General features: G+C 37.5%; 4 protein-coding genes across 12 annotated transcripts in view; all 4 read right to left on the bottom strand.

Annotated features, from left to right (window-relative positions):
- Positions 1 to 800: 800 nt before the first annotated feature.
- Positions 801 to 5,925, bottom strand: il2rgb (interleukin 2 receptor, gamma b). Its single transcript, XM_079479395.1, has 9 exons — positions 5,812 to 5,925; positions 5,452 to 5,630; positions 4,986 to 5,070; positions 4,675 to 4,853; positions 4,086 to 4,225; positions 3,835 to 4,000; positions 3,655 to 3,751; positions 3,192 to 3,276; positions 801 to 3,095 (listed from the first exon to the last, which is right to left on the bottom strand). Exons 2-9 carry the CDS (start codon positions 5,552 to 5,554, stop codon positions 2,898 to 2,900), a joined length of 1,053 nt encoding a protein of 350 aa, XP_079335521.1. The 5' UTR covers positions 5,555 to 5,630; positions 5,812 to 5,925; the 3' UTR covers positions 801 to 2,897.
- On the bottom strand, positions 5,698 to 7,271 carry LOC306907342 (UDP-N-acetylglucosamine transferase subunit ALG13). Its single transcript, XM_079479396.1, has 4 exons — positions 7,046 to 7,271; positions 6,734 to 6,896; positions 6,267 to 6,405; positions 5,698 to 6,042 (listed from the first exon to the last, which is right to left on the bottom strand). Exons 1-4 carry the CDS (start codon positions 7,124 to 7,126, stop codon positions 5,931 to 5,933), a joined length of 495 nt encoding a protein of 164 aa, XP_079335522.1. The 5' UTR covers positions 7,127 to 7,271; the 3' UTR covers positions 5,698 to 5,930.
- Positions 7,272 to 8,151: 880 nt separating this feature from the next.
- On the bottom strand, positions 8,152 to 11,837 carry rap2c (RAP2C, member of RAS oncogene family). 2 transcript variants are annotated; one of them, XM_079479355.1, is made up of 4 exons: positions 11,528 to 11,801; positions 10,906 to 11,203; positions 10,318 to 10,622; positions 8,185 to 9,565 (listed from the first exon to the last, which is right to left on the bottom strand). In XM_079479355.1, the coding sequence occupies exons 2-3, from the start codon at positions 11,176 to 11,178 to the stop codon at positions 10,344 to 10,346; spliced, it is 552 nt and encodes a 183-aa protein (XP_079335481.1). In that variant the 5' UTR covers positions 11,179 to 11,203; positions 11,528 to 11,801; the 3' UTR covers positions 8,185 to 9,565; positions 10,318 to 10,343. The 2 variants fall into 2 exon arrangements, with proteins under 2 accessions (XP_079335480.1, XP_079335481.1); XM_079479354.1 differs by having other exon boundaries at positions 8,152 to 9,565; positions 10,906 to 11,837.
- A 5,089-nt stretch (positions 11,838 to 16,926) lies between these two features.
- mbnl3 (muscleblind-like splicing regulator 3) overlaps positions 16,927 to 24,901 on the bottom strand; it is a 35,205-nt gene continuing 27,230 nt past the window's right edge. For 2 of the 8 annotated variants that reach the window (XM_079479976.1, XM_079479977.1), the window contains exons 8-9: positions 23,962 to 24,056; positions 17,775 to 19,158 (exon numbers count right to left, since the gene is read on the bottom strand). In XM_079479976.1, coding sequence (XP_079336102.1) covers positions 19,156 to 19,158; positions 23,962 to 24,056 — 98 coding nt within the window. In that variant the 3' untranslated portion in view covers positions 17,775 to 19,155. Of the gene's footprint in view, positions 19,159 to 23,961; positions 24,057 to 24,901 lie in introns of all 8 variants that reach the window. The other 6 variants (XM_079479975.1, XM_079479974.1, XM_079479972.1 and 3 more) reach the window with 6 other exon arrangements.

Below are 24,901 nucleotides of genomic sequence, written 5' to 3'. Positions count from 1 at the left end.
GTAACAGGATACGTCATACTGACTATGTGTGAAGAGAGAGTGTGAAATATTAACACCAGAGATCTATGACCTTCTTCACTGAGGTCAGGGCAGTCACACACTGGTCTCAACTATAACCTCCTCTTACCTGGCATATCTCGAGTATGTGCAAAGTCTGACCTTCACTCGTTTATACTTTACAATATCGAAAGTCAATTCTTTGTCCTCTGTCTATCATCACTACAAGCAACACATTATTAGACATGGGTATTTGTAGAAAAGCAGGAATTACACATAACTATGATTGTTAATGTCATTTTGACAAATATCCACAACTTTAGGTTATTTAAGGAATGTCTGAAAGAGCGATGTATACCTGACTCAGCCAGTCCCAGCTTTGTTCTTATGTGCTGCATTAAGGAAGTAACTTGACAATAGGTGTTGACAATGAAATGGTCATTTTCTAAACACATACAAATTTGATAAGAATCAGCTCTTTGCCATTTTCATTAAACCTAATACATTAAACAGTAACATATTTATACATAACAACAGCTCAAATATAGACTTGTTTAAATCTTACAGGTGTATGACAACACAGAAATACATGAATGCTTCTTACCTCCATGTCTAATGTAAACAAACATGCTTGCAGATGCTACACAGATCAAACCGTTATTGTCTGCAGTTCAGTGTCTAAGATGCTGCCTGCTGTAGTCGTGCTAAGAAATTAGTAACAGAGCAACAGAGTAACATAATCTTTACAACTATGATGTCACGATGACAGTGAAGCTGTGATGGAAGAAGAACTTAGGATGTTAAAAGTTTGAAACGTTTACTCATTGAAAATAAGTTGGCAAACCAACATGAAAGTTACATAAATTAATATGCATATACCAAATAGCATTTAACACAATTATTGAATACGGTCTCAAGAATCTTATGACATGACAATATATTATGCATTTGCTCAACATCAACGTCTTTGTTTATCCCTTTATTTATCATAGATCAACATGCTTTTGATCTAAACAAAATATTAAAAACGTTGTGTAATTGTAATTGATCTTTTTTATAAAAAAAAGTATTTTAACTAAATTTAACATATTCTATTTTTACAAAATGTTAAGATATTTTTGGAATGCTGAAAAAAGTTAACTTACACAAAAATAACGCATATTTACAATTTGGGTGTAAAATAAAAATATTATATTGATTTTTTTACTTTTTCCTGTATTCTAAAACAGTTCTCTGATACATACTTTGTAAAATAAGATACATATAGATATATAAGTAAATAAATATAAAACAAAATAACATCAGGGTCCAGTTGCAGCCATGATTTTAAAGTCACAGTGAACCAGAAGTTGCACTGTATTCTGATGCATTTTCAAATAAAACTGAATTTTGAATGAGAAAAATAGTGGATGTGGCTTGTTTTTACAGTGAGATTTGATGTATAAATACAGTCATTGCATGTTGAAATGGAACTGGCAGCAGACAGACAGTTAAATGGGAGGGGTTAACAGATGCTCCACCCAAGTCGTCTAACTCACATCATTTTAAATTGGATTGTCACTGAGGGCGGAAGTGCATTTGAAGATTGTGAGGCTACATGAATTTCTAAAAATGAATGACACTAATAAGCTATTTACAATACACGCTGCCATATTTCATGAAAAATATTTAAATTGTAATTTTTTATTTTCACAGGGACTTTAAGACAGTATCTAAGAACTTGTGTGACTTAAAGTCACCATGAAATCAAACAGGAAAATGCCAAGTGTTTTACACAGTGTTGCAGTGTTTTTTTTATTAATTTGCATTCATTTTTCAAAAAATTAGGAATAAACATACTCTTCACCACATGACGTAAGCAACAAAAAAGAGGTAGGACAATACCAATGGCCAGATATTTTTAGCTCTCCCTTCCAGGCCCAACATACAACAAACAAGTTAAAAAGGGAAGGGCAAAGTAAAGCTCCGCCTTACATTATTTCAAAATTCAGAAGCTGTTTCACTCTGATATACGTCACAATATGGAAAAGAAGTCAATCGCAACATCTGTTTCTTAGTGAATTTAAGGCTGGAATACACATTAAGACTTTTTCCCAGATTTTCAGTTTGGACTATAGTCTGCTGATTTTATAGCGTAGTTTGTGATGCCCTGTTTTTCTCTGCAAACTTCAGCAAGTGTGTGATGTCTAGTTTTTTTTAAATCTGTTCAGTCGTGTAGTGTATTCCAGCCTTAACCAAACTCACTGAAGAAAGACTGATGCATAAACTCACGGTTGTCTTTAGTAAAAAAGTAACTGAACAACCTAAAACAAAAGGGCTGAGAGAAGGCGATCAACCCCTGTTTTTTTGCAGAAAATATTTGCATATTAGAGAAATACAGTGCTGTAAAATCAGTTTAAATGAACACATTTAGTGATTACAAAGCAAATTATAATAAAAACAATGCATGGACTACAATAACTGATGTAAGTTTCACGAACCGTCAACGATGTTCACAAAAGAAGAGTCAAAGAACAGAGTCTCTCCAGCATTTCTTTTCAAGGTCTTACAGTGAATGTTATTGGTCTTTGAAAGCCTTTTCTGTTCTTATTGCCTAATTATATTAATATAAAGTCAGGTCACTTTATGAATCTAGATCAGTTGAATGGTTTCCATGACAACATAGATCATAACAAAATGTTAGTCAGGAGTCATTAGTCTTAGGTTTTTGGCTTAATTTAGACCAATCAAAGGTTTTACGTAACTACCTTAACATATAAACACCCGTCTTAACAGAAACAATTAGACAACTAACTTGTAAGACTAGTCTAAAACAGATTTAAGCAACCAGCCCCTGATGATTTAGCATGTGAACATAGCCTACAAAGTAAAAATGGGTGTAATGATGAAATGATCACAAATCACACACTAGCCAATGAGCTAAGCTGTTTTTCAGGCTGCTCTTCAGTGTCTGTTTTATCACAGGTGTCAGCTTGGGAAGTGGCCTCAGGTGTGGCACTGACGTCACGAGAGGGTGCAACCTCACATACATCACAGGCAGGCTCTGTGTAGTCTGGCTCAAAGGCTTCCTTAAGCTCTTTAGAGATGTGAATCCAGCTCTGAGCAAAGTAGAGAATTTCGAAGTCAAAGAACATTAAAATCTGAAGAGCACCATTACCAAGAGTAATAATTATGAATAGTTTAAGAGTGAATACCTCAACATTTCCATCATGTTTATGAAATAAATCTTGCAAGTTCTTGCTAGGGTCAGGCACAATTGGAAGTAAGGCATTCTTTATCCTATACATAGATAGATAAGTATATTCAATCATTTATAGGACGCACACTTACACGATGCAACTCTATCACTCATCTTGTTTGAAACGTGTGACTTTTTTCTGCAGAACACTAAAGAAAATATGTTGAGGAAAGTTTGTTATCAAACAACAAGGCTATCCATTGACCTCCGTGGTATGGACACAAAACCATTGACACACTTTTCAAAACATCTTCTCTTGTGTTCCACAGTCACATACAGGTTTTGAACAACATGGGGATGAATATATCCCATCAGTTGTATTTATTTCATACAGCGTTTTGCGAGCAGATCAAAATTAAATATTCTGAATACTAAATATACTAAATCTTCCACTATTAAAAGTCATTAACCTCTCTTACCTCTCACAACAGAGCAATAACCGAACCAGCAGGAATAGCAGAGGGACTAGCAAAATAGCAAACAGCCATTGCCACCAGCCTGATCTGCTGATGTTCTCTAAATAAAATCGAGATTTATGAACAACAACAACAACAAAATGGCTAGAAAACTAAATGAGAGCAAACGCATTATATCCTTACTATTTGTCTTTGTTCCTCCATTGCCCCACTTCACCCACGTGCTCCAGTTACTCCAGAGGTTTGAAGGACTACAGTAATCAGAAAGAGTGTTCCGGACTCGGAAAGCATATTGTATATTCTGTGACGCGAGCGGTAGACTGTATGATGATTCTGTCACATTAATGTACTGTGAGCAAGAGAGACACTGAGGTAAGATACGGGCAGGAATACTGATGGTCATAATCAAGAATGTCTCTCTTTAACAGTTTCACCTGGTTTGTGTCTGTCTGCTGATGCACCATATAAAACACACACTTGTTAGTAATATTAGTGCTCTTCTTCCAGTGCAGAACAAGTGTGCTGTTTTGTTCAAACCACACCACTGATAGGTTATAAGGAGGGTTTAACCGCACTAAACAAATTCACAACAAAATGAAACATTTAATTGAAAAAATCAGATCAATTACACAAAACAATTCTTTATTTCTTCAAAGAATGACTGACTGTGCTATCCATGTATTACACAGGTGCTTTAAACTAACTAAATAACCAACCAATTACACTTGAAATACTGATTTGAGTTTAAGCATTTTATTTATGTTTATATTATGTAAGAATAAATAACCTGAAATGATACCAGAGACATAAATCGAGCAAAGATATGTAAAAATATACTAAAATGTTATTTCGTTTGATAATTTAACAAAATATTTGCCTGTATAACTCAGCAACCAAACATTTGATGAAACCTATACAATATATTGTAATAATTTTGAACAACTTATATATATTTGCAAGATATAATATTTGATATAACTAAACACATCATGTCTTATTTGTAGGAAAAGACTGTTATCTTACCATATTTATTGAGGGATTCAAAAGCTTGTGAAACAGATTGGTTTCCTCCAGTAGAAATATTTGTATAAACTTTGTCAAATATCTCATCGTGTTTCTTTAGAGGAATTCTGCAGCCTACGGTGTAATTGTTTTCCAGCATGTATTCTGGGCAGTCTTCATATAAAGCATCATCTTTAAATCTGACCGATTGAAAAATGAGCAAAATTCAACATATGCCCCCATGCATTGAGGCAAATGTATTAAATAGAACATCTACAGATCAGCAATTTGATTCAGAATTGACAGGGCCGTATAGCTTGAGGGAGACTTACGCACTGCTGAAGGTGTAATTCATCATTGATGTCTCTGGCCATTTGCACTCCACATACTCAAGGTTGTTGATCAGACACTCTACACCTAAACAGGCCAAAATATTAGACTTTCCTAGACAATCACATTCTGTCTACATTTTTATTTTTGAACTGAGCTTTCACTCAACCCACACACAATGCTAAAAGCTCTTCTCTGGCAATCCTTCCTCATAACCATGATACAAAAAATGATATGAACAGGCAAGAAGAAACACGGTGGAAATCCCCAATAAAATCATCCAAAGCTCTCCATTTTGAAACCCTTTTTAATTTGCGTTTTAAAAGCTTAAATGTACAAAATGATTAAACTGTCTCTAAAAGTATATTTGAAAGATGACTATAACTGCGATTTTTTTATATCTCATGTATTTCATAACAAAAATACTTTTTATCAATACAACCATGTTGTGTGTAATTTTATACTTACTCAGAGTAGCTGCTGACCAGCATCTTTCAGACAACAGAACAAGAAGCAAAAGCTCAAAATTAAGTCTTGATGTGTGTGTGTAAGTCATGCTCGCCTCTGACATCGGAGTAAAAATATCATTGTGGTCTAACACTACACAGGATGTTCACTACAGCATGTTTCCCTCATAGGTTCCGGTCCTGCGTATATATAAATTGACAAGCAATGTGACTGTTTGGATTGAAATGTGCCACAAACTCAAAAAAATATTTTAAATAAGTAAATCATTTTATTGGGTAATTAAGGTGATTATAATAATTTATTACATAATGTGTCAAAAAAGAGGCTACATAACACGAGTATGAATCTGGTTGAGCTTACAGAACAACTGAAAGTATCGACAACAGCTTTTCACATTCGACACTTGAGAGTGAATGACATGTATTCCCACTAATGTAGTGTAATCCTCGTGTCTGAATCTCAACAGCTGACCACAGACCTCAGACCAGTCCAATGGCTGTATCTAAAAACTTGGCGAAGTTTTGAGGTTCACCAGGCGTGTAAGTTGTTAATAAAGAGAGGTCCATATCTTTCAAAGTCTGAGACAGGGTGCTGCAATGAAAAAAACAGTAAACTTTAAGACAACACTTTGTGTACACACAGAGACAACACATTATGGAACCAAATGACAAACATTGGAATCCATCGAGTGAAAAATCAACAACAAATTCAAGAATAACCTTCAATAAAGGCTCTAAATTGAGGGGTCTTGATGGTTAATATCATGTTACCTGCTAGTTTTAGTATTGTATAGTAATCGAGTCTAAGAAACTAACCTGCAGGTACAGTAAATAAGGTGTGAATCTGCTTGCAGCTGCTTTGCAAGCTCCAGCTGGTGATTGTCCATTAATTTGTTATTGACCACCACCAGAAGAGGTTTATTAGCTCCAAGGGCTTCCAAACAGCTTCCCGCTCCTAATGGAGACAAAATAGTACATTGTAAGTACAAAAAAAGTGAGTTATACTGTATTTTTCTGTAAAGCATTGTGTTAAAGCATTTTGTGGGTTCATCACATACTGCTAAAAAAAGCCTACATTAAATTCACTGTAAACGTGATTGGTCTATCTACATTTATAATAATTTGATCATTCTTATGATCAATGTAATGGTCACATACAAAGAAATATATAATCTTATTACACGATATAATTTTGGTGAAAACTGTGTATGCCGTCATTTAAACACTTCAACATATAAACTTCATTTTATACGTGCAGTGAATTATGTCGTGTTTTAACCCACCAGCATGGCTGATGATCAGGTCTGCTTGTCTGATGTCCTCAGAGATCGAGTGTTTGAAAGGAAACACTTGAAGTGTCAGACCTGGACAGATCTCTGGATCAGGCACAACTGATCCTCTGCCAACCTGAAGAACCATATCTGTGTATCCCCGATCAGTTAATGCCTTTACACAGACATAAATATGAAAACATACATTAAACAAAGCGAGGTTATACGCGTCTCTTCACTTTTGAACTATTAAGCCTGCAAGTGATGAAACTTAATTTTACGCGTATGACACTTTTGCAGATGTATTATAAACGACGCCATTACCTTCACACATTCGTTTGAAGTCACAGTGACAATCAAATCATCAAAACTTGTTGTCCCGACAGTAACAAATATAGTTTTCATCGCGTAAGTGTAAAAAGGTATGAAATGTGATGAAAAAGGAAAACAGAAGCAATGAGAACCGAATGGTGTCTGTAATATCCTCCCCTTCAAAATAAAAGTCACGGTCCATACGGTGGCGTTTTAATATTTGCCGACATTTCTCTCTACAGCCTCATTTGGGACACCGTTTAAATAGAATGGATTACCAGCATACTTTAAAAATACGACGGCTTTTACTTTTGCTGAATAAAACAAACTAATTATTGTGTTTCTATATATTTTTTAATTTGTGACGGATCAACTACAGATCTTCAGACTGAATTCATGTCTTTAGATATTATCAATAGGGGTCAAATCTGAGTCTGGGTCACTCAAGGACATACAGAGACATATGTGTAAAGCACTCCAGGGTTGAAGTCACATGCTTTTGACTCAGAAGTGGCTGCTGTCAAGACACTGCCACGGATTTCCGAGTGATTAAATACTGTAGATGGTTATTCCAGCAGCTTTTCTTATGCGCCCGATAGCAAGCAAAAGGAACAGTCTTGGTAAAAACGTCTTCAATTTCACAATAAATGTTGTTTTTGTACTTAAAAGCTGTATTTTAAATGCTTTTAGAAACTCAAGAATATTCTATCTATACCCTAAATTTCCTTTTTTGAGAATTCCATTTCCTTTCTGCCAGTTTATGAATTATAATTATGTTTTCAGTTCTTTCTTACCTCTAATTCTGCCACACCATTAGATTAAACAATACATCAAAACTTGATGACAGATAGAAATTGTGATATTGGCTACATATTTTGAAGAATTTGTCAATGCAACTAAGCAGTGAGTTTTGTCCATCTAATTGAAAACCTTGCAAGCAAACAATTCTCGCCAACAAGCATTATATTGTCAAATGACATTTCAGACTTTTGGTCTTACCCGTAAGAGAGATTGTTTGGAACTGATAACGGTTGACTTCCAGGCAACTAAAAGGTCATTTTCCAAAGCATATTGTGAGCTATTGCATGCCATGACTTTGTTCTTTAGTTTGAAAATTAATTAAGAACCAAGTAGAATCTTTGGTGCTTTTTCACACATCTGTTTTTTTTAGTGGCATTTTCTCATTACAAACTGGACTGTTTGGAAACCAGTGCAGCTAGTCACTTCCTTTTGGCAAAAGGTGATTATACTACGTTAATAACAATATTTCAAAACTCTCATGATCCCCAATAGTTTTTAGTCATAGTTCACCCAAAAACAAATAAAATCCTGAAAATAAATCATTTCAAACCTGTATGACTTTCTATCTACTGCAGAACACACACAACAGAAGTGAATGGGTCTAGTGCTGTTAACCGAACAACTTTTTCAAAATATCTTCTTTTGTTTTCTGTGAAAGAAAGTCATAAAGGTTTGAGAAAGCAACCGAAATGTCAATATTGGGTGAACTATCACTTTAAAGTGGGTGTTAAAGCAACACTTTGTAGATTTACGACCTTAAAAAAAAATTCTCCAAAATTATTTCAGTAGTAGAACCACTCTGTTTCATCAGCTTAGTAAATAAATTCACATGCATTCCGCTGCCCACTGGGATTCTTGTACAGCGACATTATTTACGAAACTGGTAACAGACAATTTCGCTCATCAACCACATTAGGGAGCCGTGAGCAAAAGTTCCAAAGTGTTGCTTTAAAACAATACTAAACATTTGCCTGCCAAGCCAACAAAACAGGCTAAATGACAAGAGATCATGAAAAAAAAAGGAATGACATGAAAGGAAGGAACAACAACGCAGGTTTCAGACTGTAATTATTTAAGGCATCATCAATGCTGTACATCAGAAACAATGCATACTGCAGTCACAAAAAGCCAAAACAGCCAACGGAATATAAAAACGCAATATTATTCTATCATGGTAATTAAAGACTTTAATAAATAGGGTATTAGGAGAGAAAGCATACATACCAGTCGTTTAAAAAATACGAAAACCAAAGAAACATTATTGAGGTCTCAAACCTGCATAATGACTGTAACAGCTTTATAGTTAGATATCAAACTTAATATGTTAAAAGAAAAACAGGAAAATTTACAATGGCGCTTCTTTAGGGCAATGACAGCCCTGAGCTGACCTGCTCAACATGACCCTTTCCCTATATAAGAAAAATAGCTATTAATAGCCCTGTCACAAATATCCCCATTCCCAAACGTTTTCTGTGCTCCAATTTTTAGACTTGACTTGTTTCCAGGTAACCAAAAGACAACTTGAAGATATTGTAAAAGTGCTCTGCAATCCAGACCCTTTTGGATTTGGAGAGACTCTGCATTGATTTACATCTGGGCAGCAAAGTCAAACCTTGCCAAATGTCTTTATGTATCATAGTTCAAGGGGCTCAGTGGCACAGGTGTGGCTCATAGGGTCAAAAGATCATCAATGCATTGACTGGTTTAACAGATTCCGGTGGGATTTGGTGCCTACGAAAGACAAAAATGTACTGTAATGACAAAAATAAACAATACAAATACACACAACTATATGAATACAACACATTTTAACACTAACTAGCTACAACCAAAATTGACATTATATTTTGATTTAGAATTTCACAAAATATTTCACACAAAACCAAAATGTATTAGCTTTCCCCTTTGTCATTTCAAACCTTCAAAATATCTCCATTTGTGGTCATTCAGGTTTTAAATGACACGAGTAAACGATGACAGAATTTTCATTTAAGTGTGAACTTCAACTTTAAAATAAGTGATTATAGAAAGGCGTTTTTGTCAAGACACCACAGAAATGACTGGGTCTGGGAAGCCACACAATTCTCTGGGTTTCCTGTTTTGCAACATCACTTTACATTCAGGATGTTCGGTTTTCCTTTAGCTTGACAAGGATTCTCCCTGTTTTCATGCGCATGACTGCTAGCCCAGACAGCTCTGTCTTTATATGCTTCATCTCACTGGTATCGGGATTAAGCGGTTTCATTCTTCACGCCACATTCTTGGTGCGATCCGATGATAACAGAGCTGAGTCAGCCTAGAGCAGCTTATGTCCCCTTTATCTATTGATACAACACTTCTGCACCACTAACTATTGCACAGATACAGAACTGATCTAAATCTGAAATTATAATTTAAGTACGACGACAAATGTACATTCGTGTGCCTTAAACATTTAATGACAAACAGCCTGAATGTTGTTTCATGGCGTTGCACTCTCATACCTGGAGTAAACGTAAGGCCAGGAAGCTCACTGCACAACACAAGCGGTGCAGCACTGCTCCTGCTTCTCGGGCAAAGTGGTGTAGTTCATCTGCCTTACGATCTCGGCGAACAGCTCATCCACCATGCTCTTGCTTTTGGCAGAGGTCTCTATGAACGGGCAACCCCATTCTTGCGCAAGGGCACGGCCATCGGAGCCCGCAACCTCCCGTTCGGACTCCAGGTCCACCTTATTACCCACCAAGATGAGAGGCACCTTTTCAAAGCGTTTCACGCGAACGATCTGGTCACGCATTGGTCTGATGTCCTGTGAAGCACAGAGATCAGAGTGTGTTTATGGGAATGATTCATCAACAGACAGCAGGGTTGGGTGTATAGGAACAGCATACATGATGCCAATTCTAACCTGTTGCATATGCCACTGACTACTTTCCAATGACAAAGTTTTTTGTATTCCACTATTTGACCAAATGAACGGTCACAGGATTCACAAAGCAGGGTGCATTTTATAGTGGCATTAAAACCTTAATCTACACCTTATGTACCTATTGTCTATACTGGTATAAGTATAGCTGCTTTGCAGCACTCACCTGAAACGATTGCTGGTTGACGAGACTGTACACTAAAATGAAGCCTTGCCCATTTTTAATATACAGATCTCTCATAGAAGCAAACTGCTCGGTGCCAGCAGTGTCCAGGATCTCCAGCACCGATGGAGACGAATCCACCTCGATCTCCTTCCTGTAGAAGTCCTCGATGGTTGGGTCATATTTCTCTATGAATGTCCCGGTCACAAACTGGACCGTGAGTGCGGACTTGCCCACGCCGCCGCTGCCGAGCACAACTACCTTATACTCCTTCATTTGGTCTGATCCGAGCTCACTTTATCTGCACACAACCGGCCATAAAAACATTAAAACGCCGTTTCTCGAGAGGTTCTATGATCAAAACAGCACTTGTATGAAGCCACAGACTGAACGGATGAAGAGAGCGTTTTCTCTGGGTGAATATTGTGCTTCGACTAGCTAAATCCACAACTACCCTCCATCAGCACTCAATATCCATCGGGAGCGGTTCAGTCAAGTGTTTGTAAACCACAGAGGCGATACATTTCACAAGTATAATGTGAAGTCGCGTCCATTTTTAGCCTCCGTGTGAATGGAGCCCTACATGACTAGCGTTAGCTGCTGCGGGCGTTCGCCACACACTCACATATAAACAGCCCGTTTCCTGCTTTTATAATATGCCGGACAAACCGTCGAAAATAAACCGCGGGTTAAGGATTCTGCCTTTGATATCATTAACTTATACAAGCCGACTCGGAATCCAGCATTCTCCCTGTTTCTTGTTCCTCTCGCTCCCGGCCCGCCTCTGCATATCGGCCCCAGACAGCAGCAGCAGCAGCGGCGGCCCCGCAGCGGAGCTACTCTCGCGCACACGCCTCACACCGGCCAATCAACATCCGCCGGAAATCACGTCAGTCACATTAACGTCTCTAAAACGAGCATTTAAAAAATAATTTAAATGCGCTGGTTTTAAAGCGCATATATATATGCACACGCCGTTTATTTTTTAATTGGTTATTAAGTACATTTAATTAACATTATTATTTTTGGAACGGGCTTTCAGCGAGACTGTATTCTGATTGGTCCGAGTTGTGACTGGGCGGGATTGGGGAAAACGCTTTCAAAAAATGAAGTAGAAAATAAAAATATTAAAATAGTTTTAGTTTTATTTATGTAATACAGCATATGTTTATCAAAAGTTTATTTGCCACACTAATATTATGATTACTGTCATGTTTTTTCATATTAAACATTTCATCACACCCTTGGAGACATACACTATAAATACAGTAGATATTAGACATTTAATGAAAGTATAACAGTATTTATATAATATCTGGAAAACTGGGGTCTCAAATGTAGCAAATCTTAAAACTACTGGAGTCCTGATAGTACACATACATCTGGCTTACGTCTACTTGACGTCTGCATTTACATCTTCAAGACATCTACAATACATAGTTTGCTCATCTGCAATACGTCACGGAGACGTCTGCTATCAAATGTCATATAGACATCTAGAAGATGTCTGTTAGATGTTTATGATTTAGAATGGATGAACAACGGCTCTTTCTAAGATGTTTAGCAGACGTTTTTACGCAGCAGTTGCTTCCAGATCTCCAGATCTTTAGCAGAAGTATTACAGATGTTCAGACATCTCAGAGACGTAGTGCAGATGAGCAAACTATGTATTGCAGACGTCAAATAGACGTAAACCAGATGGACTGTGCTATCTGGGAGGGAGCAATATGTGAGCAATTGCTCAATTGACGAATCGAAATATCATTAATAATAGATGCTACATTGCATTTTAACAATCATTTAATTACTTTCTTTTTCACCACCAGATAAAAAAGACCACAACCAAAAGTTGCCTTTTAAGTGCTTTATTAAAATGTCAAACAAAAAGAACAGAAGTCTTATATATTCCATACATTTATATATCGCAAAGGGATTGACAAGAAGCACAGTTCTTGAGCACAAACAAGCACAATAAGCTAAATAGAAAGAGAAGCATTTCATATAAAGAGTCAAAGCATTCAGTTTTACCTTGTCCTACAGTGGGAGAGAGAGGAATCTTTAACATATGGCTTTGAAACAAAGTAGACATTCTTTTAACTGTTCCACACACACAACAGCATTTACACAGGCATCAGCATTTTCCACCAAACATCTACTGACGCCTTTAAAGGGACTTAACCTCTGCATCAATGAATGGTTTTCATTTTGAAACTATACAACTTTGTACAACATTAATGTCATGTTCCAGTCTCAGTGATGTCCAAACGTTAACAAAAACCACTGACTCCAGTAATCCAGTCACGGATATGAAAATGAGGTGACTGAATGTAGGGCACAGTTAAGTGGAAGTCTAACCTTAATGGCTTTCTTTTAAACATCAGTTCGTTCACATCACACACAATGTTTAGGCACAGGAAAATGGATAGCAGAAGAGGGTTTGTTTGTTTTTCCCATCAAGCACAGTGGTAAAGGAGCATCCTGCGTTTGCATTCAGACTCTGTATGCAAGTTGGGACACCGAGTTCTAAATGTAAGTGCTACCTCAGCTCTACAGTCAAAAGGCTGAGGACCATTTTCAATTGGTCCAAAGGTGCGTCTATATGCAAGAACCTACAAAGACTCAATCTCTCCCTCACTATACGGGCAAGTGCCATGGCAACAAAATTATTGGCTTCCAAAGCAATTGTAGAGCAGAGAATGTACAAGTTTTCTTTAACAGAGGGTCTGGTTGTTTCACATCTGCTTTTTAAAGCAACCTTGATTTTGATACTGTGAGATATATTTGTTCTTGGTGGATGCACAAGAGTGGAAAATTATCATCAACGACTGAACCAAACCAAAGCGAAATATTCATTTTTTGTATAACCTGTAGCAAAGCTCTCCTGCTAAAATCTGGTCCTGAAGTCTGAAGGCTAACGCATGTTGCGGCAGATTGGATCTCCATTGAATGTCCCCGTGCTGTTCTCTTTTTCTTTCTGTGCAGAACATTTTCATAAACCTTTTTCTATTAAAAGAATGCATCTCGTGGAACTATCGAGAACAAAATAAATATTCTGAAGAGGAAAAAGAGAAACAAGATGGCCGTTCTTTGGTTTCAGGACACATTCTTCTATGCACATGTAGGGGAGAAAGACACATACAGTATATACTGTATATATGTAAATATACAGTATATACATAGGTTTATGTTTCTACCTCTCCTACACAACCCCGCTTCAGGATCAGATATGAGCAGGCACAGTGCTCGGCTCAATGCGCTTCTGTAAGCTATGCAAAACTACAAAGGCTTATTGACATCATTTTTTTCTCCCTTTGTCAGCAAGCGACATCATGCTTCATGATGAGAACGAGGGCATTAGCAAACATAACAAAAACAATATATTCCTTGACACCCCCAAACAGCATCTCTTTGACAACCCTTTATCAAGATAACTGTTTACCTGTATTCCGAACAATACAGTCATTTGATTTGAATCTGCTCTTCTACATACATATATATATATTTATTCATCTATGTTTATTCAAAATAAATTCTGAATATTTTGACTCAGTTATGTACATAAGTGCAAACAAGGTGAATAACACATTCGTACACCAACGGGGTGACTCGAGTCACCAGTTCCCAGCACAGCTGGGTGCAGTCTGGGTGGGCCAGAGGGGGACAGAACTTGATTCTGGGGGCTCCATAGGCTCACTATGGCTGATACCGTCCATTGTTTGTGACATCATGGGTTGTATTATTTAAAAAAGCTGACACTTTAAAATCATTTTTTGGGACACACTGTTGCCAGTGCATTTCCAGCCCTCTACAATGCGGCGGTGCTTTTAAATGACATGAATTTAACCACACGTGAGTCTCCAAAGTCTTTTTTTCTCCCAATTGATCTATCAGATTGGTTGAAAAGCTCAAATGCTGTTTACGCAAAAGACCAGTCACCCATCAAACTGTAATCATTAACCCCAATAGAAAAAAATAATAATCATTACAACAGAAATAACGTATGATGTCTCCAAAGGGCCTTTGGATATTTGTATCTCACAAGTCTGTATATATGTATATATTTTTCTTTTTTACAAAATAGTCAATCATCTGTTTTTCCAAGACAACTTAAGAACACATTCCCTTTCTGAATAAGTTAACGTTGTACATTATTTCACTTGAAGTGTGAAAAAATTCACAATTAAGATATACAAAGGTAGCCATGTTGTAGTTTTGTTGCCATAGCAACAAGAACTTACTATCATAGGTAACAATGAATCTATCATTGTAATACATACAAACGTGTATATAGATATAGAGATATATAGATTAAGTAATTTTTTAAAAATCTTAAACCACTAACTGCACAAACTATGATGTAGATTATTCAGATTATTATTTTAATTTCATGCGATGAGACTTGTGCAATGTAATGTAAGTAACCAAGTAAGGATAATAATGATCAAACTGAAACTAAACAGCCTAACAATGTGACAGCTGTCTCAAAACACACCAAAACATGACTGAATTCAATGAGGATATAGTTAAAACAGGTTCCATTAATGAAAAACTATAATGATGATGCGTTTGTAATACGTACACATAGATTATTCTAGCTAACTACATTATGCAGGTATGCACACTTCTTAAAAAGTGAGTTCTTAAAATGCTAAAGCCCCCGATGAGGCACATTGTTTTTTCTTTATCAAGTATTTAGTTGATTCCAGCTGGATTGCAGTTGGAGAAGGCATAATTCTTTATATGAGAGAGAGTGAGAGAGAGAGAAAGAGAGAGGGAGAGAGAAAGAGGTTCTACACCTTGGCTGGGCAATGGAACTTAATTACAAAAACACAATCCGACACATCGATAAACAGTTATCTCCTAAATAAACCCACAAATATTTGCCCCAGGATTTCCTAAAAGAATCTTACAACACATGAACATTGTACAGAGATGTATACAATACACATATTTCACTTATAACACAATATAGCATCATCTTTCTCTGATTTCATATTGACCACCAAGATAAACAATCGTTCGTGTTTTATACCTCATTGCATGATGTAATAGATTTTGTGTTTGGTCTAGATACAGTAGTGTGTGCTGACCGCCACTAAACTAGCTGAATAGAAGACCATGATGTTTTTAGATCAGATTATCGCAAAACAAGCATCTTTAGAGCTCTCTCCTGGGGCTATGCTGCTGAAACAGTGAAACAACACTGCTGTCCCAAAGGAGACGACGGTTTAGGGAAGGGTCTTTCATAGGTGATGATAAATTACATTTTTTGTTTTTGTTTTATACATCAACAGTGGATAGCATTGGTCGGCTTTCGCTTCCTTGATATGTTGAAAAAGGTTGTCGTTTCGTTCGAGAGAAGTGGTGAGACAGGTATCCTCTCATGACATTCACCGTCTTAAATGTCACATTCATAAATGCATGTGAAGCCCCACAAGGAGGAATATGTCTTGTTAATGAACCTTTGGCTGATGAGGGCCTTTGGAAAGTACCCATGTCTAAAAATAATCAATTTCTTTTCCTTTTCTCTAACTGTAACGTTTCTGCACGAGTGTCATGGCTTTCAGCTCACAGTCCAAACCAGAACACTTTTCCAATAATGCACGGTCACCCTCGCCCTTGCATTTTAGAGTCTGCCGACATTTGAAAGTAAGGACACAATCAGTGATTTACACCTCCAAACTGACACGTTTCATAAGCACAAACAAACACGGTAATTTAAATAGTTATAATTCAATCAGCCATCATCCTCTAAGTCAAAAAGGGCAAAACCTTTGGATTGCAGGCCTTGGTGTACAGTCTGTCTGACATCACAGTTTTCACGTTTGGTCTGATCCATGTTTCAACTGTTAATAATGTATTACAAATATCTTGGTTGGAGAGGACTGGAACTCTATTTGCGTGCGCACTAATAAAAACATCTGTTAAAAATCACCCAGATGTTAATTTCCCAACTGCAGGACACATCTAATGAAAGGTAGGTAGCAATAACTGAGACGTTTCAAAACAAAGCACAAAATAATAGCTTGCTTGAATGGGTTTATATTTGTTGCCTGGGTGGATACATTTGCTCTTGCGGGAGAATGATATTGCAATTCAGATCCATCTGGTGCGTGACCTTGGCGCGTCAAAGCCTCATCAAACAGTCTGAATGCTCTCCGTGATTGGCACATACTGACCTCTGTCTGAGAGTCGAATGGCACAAAATACGTGCACTTTAAGGGTCTGTGCTGGGTAAAAAAAGCACATGGTGCTGAATACGGCAACCTAATGGAAAAATGTGTGATATTTAAATCAGGTTCCCGTTCTGTGACTTTATACAGATTTCCACTTTGTAATTTAGACGATTCAAAAACCATAAGAAATGTTACATGTGAGCCCGTCTACCCTTAATGCGACTTATCAAACTGTTTGAGAATCATTTTGGCAACAAACTGATATTGAAAATAAAAGGCTCCAAGATACGACGCTCAGGGATGAACAAGAAGTGGAGACGAACAGACTGTCACACAGCAGGTAGGGCAGGACACGGGCTTTGGCAGAGACAGTCTAGCCATGAGAAAGGGTTTGGGTTGCACAATGTAATCGAATAAATGTGTCTCTGTCATATTTCATCTCAAAATTAAACGAAACAAAAGGAAATTATAATTTTGAACAAAGAAAAACAGATCTTTTACATGTAGTTCACCAGGAGCTTATATGCAACTAACAAGAAAATAGTGACATTATTTTAAATTAAAGTATGAATATAAATGAATATATTCTGAACATTTTTAGTCATTATTTTGCCTAAAGATGTAGATTTGATAGTTTAAGAGGGAATATGTATAACCATAATTAAAATAATAAATAATAAAGAAACTAATCGTAATGCTCATAAAATCAGGCTTTTACTTCACTTTTAACTTTATCTTTTAAAATCGAGGTGAAATATAATTTTTTTCACACAACAACCATAGCAATGTAATATACGCGAACATTCTAATATCTAAGCACAATGTAAGGGCTATTGAAGGTCATCTTTGACTAAAGGGATCCAGCTGGAATTCAAAAGTCCAGTTTAAACAAGTCCGTCACACAATCTCTCCTCTGAGACATCTTATACATCACAAGACCTGCAACCAGACCTTCTGTTTAGTGTGCACCACAACGTACAGCAAGAAGTGCTGATATTATGTCTGCTAAAGGCAGTTCTATTTCAATGGATGAACCAATAATCTACGTAACTACGTGTCTCGATGTGAAGCTTGAAATGCGAGATACTTCTGGTATGGATCATAACACTGATCTCACTAAAGTAGTATTTGTCTACTAGACAGTGGTTCATAAATAATACTCGTGTATGAGATCAGGAAACAAAAAAATGAATGAAACGTTGATTGAGAAAGGCTACACGGGAAGAAAATCTAAGTGGATTCAGAAATGTGAAAAAACACACACACTTGTAACTGAAAGGCACAAACAACCACATTTAGAAAACTAACTAAAATGCTTAAATCAGTATCATAAACAGGTTATCATTCAAATAATTGTTAAATAATTTTCATCCTAAATTTCCAAATGTAAACATAAAACGTGCCACCTTTATTAATTAGAATTAAATGTGAAAGAAATCAAAGTACCATAACCACTATTTAAATATCATAAGCGCTTGCAGCTGTCAATCATTCTCGTTGTGATGGGCTCTGGGCACACAGTTATCACATTCGATGACAGAGAGACGCCTGCTGATGTTCTGCTTACCATAACTTAAATAAGCAGGATCTTAATTTCACCTCCAGAGTATTTTGCTCTTTTCATCAAATTGGTTTGCATGTATTTGTATGGCTGTGAGTTATAAGAGCACTCTGTCTCTCGATTCCGCATCCGGACGCTCCCCTTGCATCAAGATGGCATGCTTCCTTTAACAGTTGTAGGTCCGAGCTTAAGTATTGCCTGTTTTAATATCAACAAACCCCTGTTGACTTTGTATGAAGTGGGCGTGTCTGATATGGAGATGAATGTATTGCCCATTAAGGACGAACTGATTAGGCACACGTTTGTTGCATTCATTTTTCGGCTGTGTTTGGGCACATGTTGCATGAGCGATGGGCCTGATTAGGTTGTTGGTGTCTTAACTGGGATTGCGGGAGAGGCTTACTGGATTCAGCGTCATGGGAGCGGCGACCAGGAGTTTGGGAACTGGGCAGAAATGGGTCTCCATTGGAACGCACTGGAGGTCGATCGGGTCTGCACTCAGTACCTCGGCGGTGTCTACTGGAAGACATGGACAAACACACCGAAAAGAGATAAAGAGAATGAAGCCCTTGTGGTTAAAAACCCAATAAGCAAAGACAAACGTGAATACAGCTGATTTTTATCTTATCTACTCAACCCGAACTTCATTTTAAAAATGGGAATAGGAATTACTGGCGAATGAATTAAATACTGCGCAATATCTTCAGATAATATATTGGTTATCTTGAGACCGTAGGTGCAATTTCACATTTGTAATTTTGCAGGACGGATTTTTGAGTAAAAGCAAGTGAAGCAGGAAATGAACGCTGACACCACAGGTCTGCAAAGCATTAATAGGAAATACATTAAGTCTAACATTAGAATTGCGCTCAAAACCATAGCTAAACATCCTGACAACTTCCACAAAATATCCACAATATAGCTATTAAAGGGGTCATATGACTCGGCTTACAACGAATATTGTTTGTTTTAGATGTAATGCATTGTGTATACACGACTTTAAGGGTCAAAAACGCTATATTTTCCATATACCGTGCATGTTTGTATCTCCTCTTTGCCCCGCCTCTCTGAAAAGCGAGGTGTGCCATGATTGGCCAGTTAACCAGTGCGTAGTGATTGGTCGAATACTGCTAGCGCGTGACGGAAATGTAACACTTCTTACCATATTTGGAACATCAGGTTCCAAAGCAATTGTACTGACAGGTACGCCCACCTTACTTGCGTATACATTTTGGCGGTCTTAGTCAAATCATACCAGGATCTGACGTAGATTCGTGGGCGTGTGGTTACACAAGGCGTTTCAGGCAGGTCAGGATGAACATTCGCTTTTAGATAGAATGCATCTTTTGTTCTCACACTTTAATTTTAGCATGTTTAAGTGTCTAAAACATGCATTGGAAACTTATAACATACCAAAGACACATAAAAACACGTATTCGCACGATATGACCCCTTTAAAATGGACATTTACGCAATTAGAGTGTATATATATAAAAAGTGACTTGCAATGTATTCCAGGTACACATACATTGTCTCAGTTTGTGTTACCTTTATCTTGTCGATGCTATTGCTATTCTCTACTAGCTGAGATACAGGAACAAATACGTTAAGAAGTATAGAGCAAGCAAATCACGTCCATTCTTAAAGACAATGTTGGCTTTATCTTTATTTATTTAGTGAAAGTGTGCACACTGCAAAACCCATGAACTTAATCGACCAAATGATGAACTACATATTTCCTCATATTATGTTCAAAGGTAATGATTGTTTTAAGATGGAGGAAGGAGAAACAAAACTAAATTTAGAGAACTGTCATCTGAAGCCACACACCAACATTCTATTGACAGATAAATGCAGAGGACACGCACACATAAATATGCACTCTGATATGAGCCACTGAAACAACCTTCTCCTGTGTCAAATCCTCAAAACATGGTGAGGGAAAAAGACAATGAAACATGTAAAGCAACAGTTCACACATGTATGAAAATTCTCTCATTGTTGACCCCCCTTCATTTTCTGTTGAACACAAAAGTAGCAGTTCATCACATGAGCATGCTCCAATTCAAATCCATTGTGTGATTTTGGAATATTTTATAAAATAATAGGACACAAATATTATAGAATATTTTATAGATTTTTTTTAAATGTGTTAAAATACTTTAAAAGTCAAGAAATATATGACTAATCATGAGATTAGTTATGAGGCATGCAAGAACCAATGTGTCATGATCCCTGTCTGTGTTTCCCCTTCATGTTAGGGACTCATGTTACTTCCTGTTTCCTGTTCCTGTTGTAGTTCTTTTGTTCATTTGTTCTGTGTCATGATCTGTTTCAGGGGTGTCTTGTTAGTCCCCTCGTTACCCTGTGTATTAAAGCCCTTGTGTTTCCTTGGTCTGGTGTTACACTAACCCTCTCTCTTTTATGACATATCGCTTTTTAAAAGCGTCTGCTAAATGACTAAATGTAAATGTGTCTATCGTTATTAGAGGAGTGACGTTATGTTTCTAGTTTTTAATTGATTCTCATGTGTCTTTTGTTATTCGGTTTACTTTCATTAAAAGTCTATACTGCACGTGGATCCACTCATTAGTTACAGAACGACAGACCGACAGACCGACGATGCATCCAGCAGTCCGTTTGGCCTGTCTACGCCAAGGTAAAAATTCCCTCGAGGACCATATAGAGACTTTCCTGGACATTGCATATTACTCCTAATATCCGGACTGTGTGCTCATAGAGTTGTTCTGTGACAGTCTTACTGATAATTTCAAACACATCATCTCCCGTTGTGTTCCTCGAAAGTCTCTGGCCCAATTTATAGACTATGCTTTGCTATCGTGTGGGTCTCCCTTTACTGTTGGCGAGGAGGAGGCTTCCCCAAAAAAATGTTTTGGGGGACAATAAGCCTGCAGTTCCCACACTGATGGTGGCCTGCCCGATCATCAGGATGGCCGCCAACCCAGAGCCCTTTCACAAGATGTCTGCTACCCCAGAGCCTGCTCGCAAGATGGCCGCCAGCCTAGAGCCCATTCACAAGATGTCCATCTAGCCCAGAGCCTGCTCGCACAGAGCCTTCAATCATCATGGTCACCTCGCCAGTGGTCCCAGAGGCATCCGTTCCTGAGGTCCTGCCCTTCTAGTCTGCTCTAGAGGTTTGCGCAGGACTTTTTTTCTGTCCCGCCCGTAAAATTTTATTCCGCACCCACCCGCTCCCGCCGAAAATTCACTCTGTGTTCACCTACTATCTGCTTAGAATGATTTTCGTCCCGACCCAACGGATCCCAATAAATTTAGTTCACGTTTCCAGATCTCACATTTAAAATTTTCCACAACAAATGTGGACAAAACATACAAAAACATATCTATATTTTTTTTCGTCCAGTCAATATACAAAATTGCTCTTACATACATTAAATATGCCATCTTTCACTCAAACTACAAGCAAAATATGAATTATCAAAACCCGTTGGCTTATAGCTAGCTCGCGCAAAATAACATCCTTGCAAGAAATGTCCCGATGACTCGTCTCCCCTCTAAAAAACACGAACACTCACTCTTTCTTCTCTAAGGTGGACTTTGTGACCTGCCCGCTCTGTCTGGGGGCTGACATCTGCAAATTAAATTTGTAATGGAGAAGGAACTGGTCCATTCACGGAGCACATGCATAAAACAATATTGGGATCAGGCTCTACTTGAGGTCGGTAAGAAGGATATCGGGAGTAGGTACTCCTCCAAAGACCCGCTCCCGTCCATAGTCCACAGTTTTCGACTGCTACCGTCTTTTATAAAAAACATAATCCTGCACCGCAAGACTTCATGTCGGGTACCGCGGGAATGCAGACCTCTAATCTACTTTGCCGGTGGTGGTTACTACCTTATTGTGTGTCTGGGCTGTGCACTGTTCTTCCGCACCAGAGGCTGTTTCTGAACCCACTGATTCTGTCATGATCCCTGTCTGTCTTTCCCCTTCATGTTATGGATTTATGTTACTTTCTGTTTACTGTTGTAGTTCTTTTGTTCATTGGTTCTGTGTCATAATCTGTTTCAGGGGTGTCTTGTTAGCCATCTCGTTACCCTGTGTATTAAAGCCCTTGTGTTTCCCATGTCTGGTGTCTGTCATTGTTAGAGGTGTGATCTTATGTTTCTTGTTTTTAGTTGACTCTTGTGTGACTTGGATCTTTTGTTGTTCTGTTACTTCGTTTACTTTCATAAAAATTCTATACTGCACGTGGATCCACTTCCTGCCTGGATTACTCATTCGTTACACAATGAGACACTATCATCAATTTATTCTATTATCATTAAATTGTCATCATATTTGAAACTAGCGCTTTTGTGCTTGTTTGGTTTCAATTTCACGAAATAAGCTCGAATAATAAATAGATTTCTCACAAACCTAGCATTTCACTTCAGAAGACATTTACAAACTGACTGAAGTCACCTGGATTATTTTAATGATGAATGGATGTCGCTTTTGGAGCCTTTAAGGTAAAACACAACGTTCAAATGCCAAGAACAGGCACGTTATTGTATAATATTGTTATAAATATAACGTCATTTGTGACCCTGGATCACAAAACCAGTTTTAAGTAGCACAGGAACATTTTTAGTAAAAGCCAAAAATACATTGTAAGGGTGAAAATGATTTTTTTTCTTTTATACCAAAAATCATTAGGATCTTAAGGATCACTTTCCATGAATATATTTTGGAAATTGACTACCCTAAATATATCAAAACTTATCAAAACTAATAACAAACTACCATTTGTTATTAGTTTTGACAGTTGTTATCTGGGAGTATCACACTTTCGAATGTAGGATTGGCCAATCAAAATAAAGTATTCCAGAGCACCGTGTAAAATAACACAGCACTATAACATTAGTTTGTGTTCAACTGATAATAGTCACAAACATATGGGATAGTATGAGAGTGAGTGAATCATGAGAGAATTATCATATTTGGGTGAACTGTTCCTTTAAATGTAGTGGTTTGCTCTCTAACACACGGTGACAACGCTAACAGAGAGTAAAACCGATGTAAACACACAGACACGGTGGCACTGGGACATTGTGCTACAGAAGTAAAGAGGCTCCTCATTGGTCCACAGAGAACTCAATGACTCAAAGATTGTAATTTTCTACTATTTTGGATGAGAAAGCATTTGTATAAACACTGGTTACACAATTACTTACATTACATCCTTAGTATAATATTTTGATCTTAAAGTCATTTAAGCGAAACTTTCAGGTTATCGTCTATGGACCAGAGTCGGACGCCTCACAGCTGTATAAAGGAAAGGCCAAAATGAAGGGGCAAACCTGGTTGGAGGTGGCTGATTCAGCAAAAGGAACATTGGTGACTGGGGTCGTAGCCGACGAAACAGTGGAAGTGGTGGCACCGTGCATCATGGGAACTTTTTTCAGGCGAGTCAGACAAGAAACAAGGGAAGGGGTGGAGGGGAGGAGGAATGTTATGAGTACCATGACATAATACGCCAGAGGAATAGGCTGAGTCATGGCAACTACGATTTCATGTACTGCAAAGATGATGTTTTCACTCGAGAACAAACATGCAAACAAAACTTAAAAACATACCATTTTATTCCATTGTGTTTTAGCTTCGAGAGTTTTATCTGTTTACAGTTACACTGAGATAAAACCATCTAATGGGCAAAACGAAAACATGGCCATCATCAAAATCATCACTCCGATTGGACAATCTGAGAGATATATTTTGATGGTGGCCCCAGACCATAAAAAGTAAATAGCAAGGAATGCATAAACATAATCCATTCCCATTCAAATAAATAATATGACACTTATTTGGTGTTATTTTAGGATAACCTGATATTTAAAGCACTTCGAAATCATAAATATGATTTAATAAGATGAATTTAGGATCTATTAGAATCAAATATCATATAGATAGATAAAGGTCATATTATATGGAAAACTGCAAATGAATACAGCATGATATGTGTACAGAAAGTGCACTGAAGATTTCAAATAATGGCAAAGAAATTTAAAATACAGACATGCTCACAGGCACACACTGGCACGCTCACTGGTTGGGCTTGTGCTTCACTCACTGGTTCAAGTGTCCTGACAGAACTGATGTCAGTGTTACCCAGCTAAATAAAGGTAATTAACGGACAAATCCGACAGCTGCATATACTGGACGCCTATGGCCACAGAATTGTTGTAGGATTGTATTTTATGCTTTCTAAACATGAAAAGATTGTGTGTGCAAGTAGCGTGG

This window comes from Barbatula barbatula (genome assembly GCF_947034865.1).
Source record: "Barbatula barbatula genome assembly, chromosome: 18".
NCBI classification, from domain to species: domain Eukaryota; kingdom Metazoa; phylum Chordata; class Actinopteri; order Cypriniformes; family Nemacheilidae; genus Barbatula; species Barbatula barbatula.
Note: the sequence above shows the minus strand (reverse complement) of the source record. Positions and strands in the feature narration are given on the sequence as shown.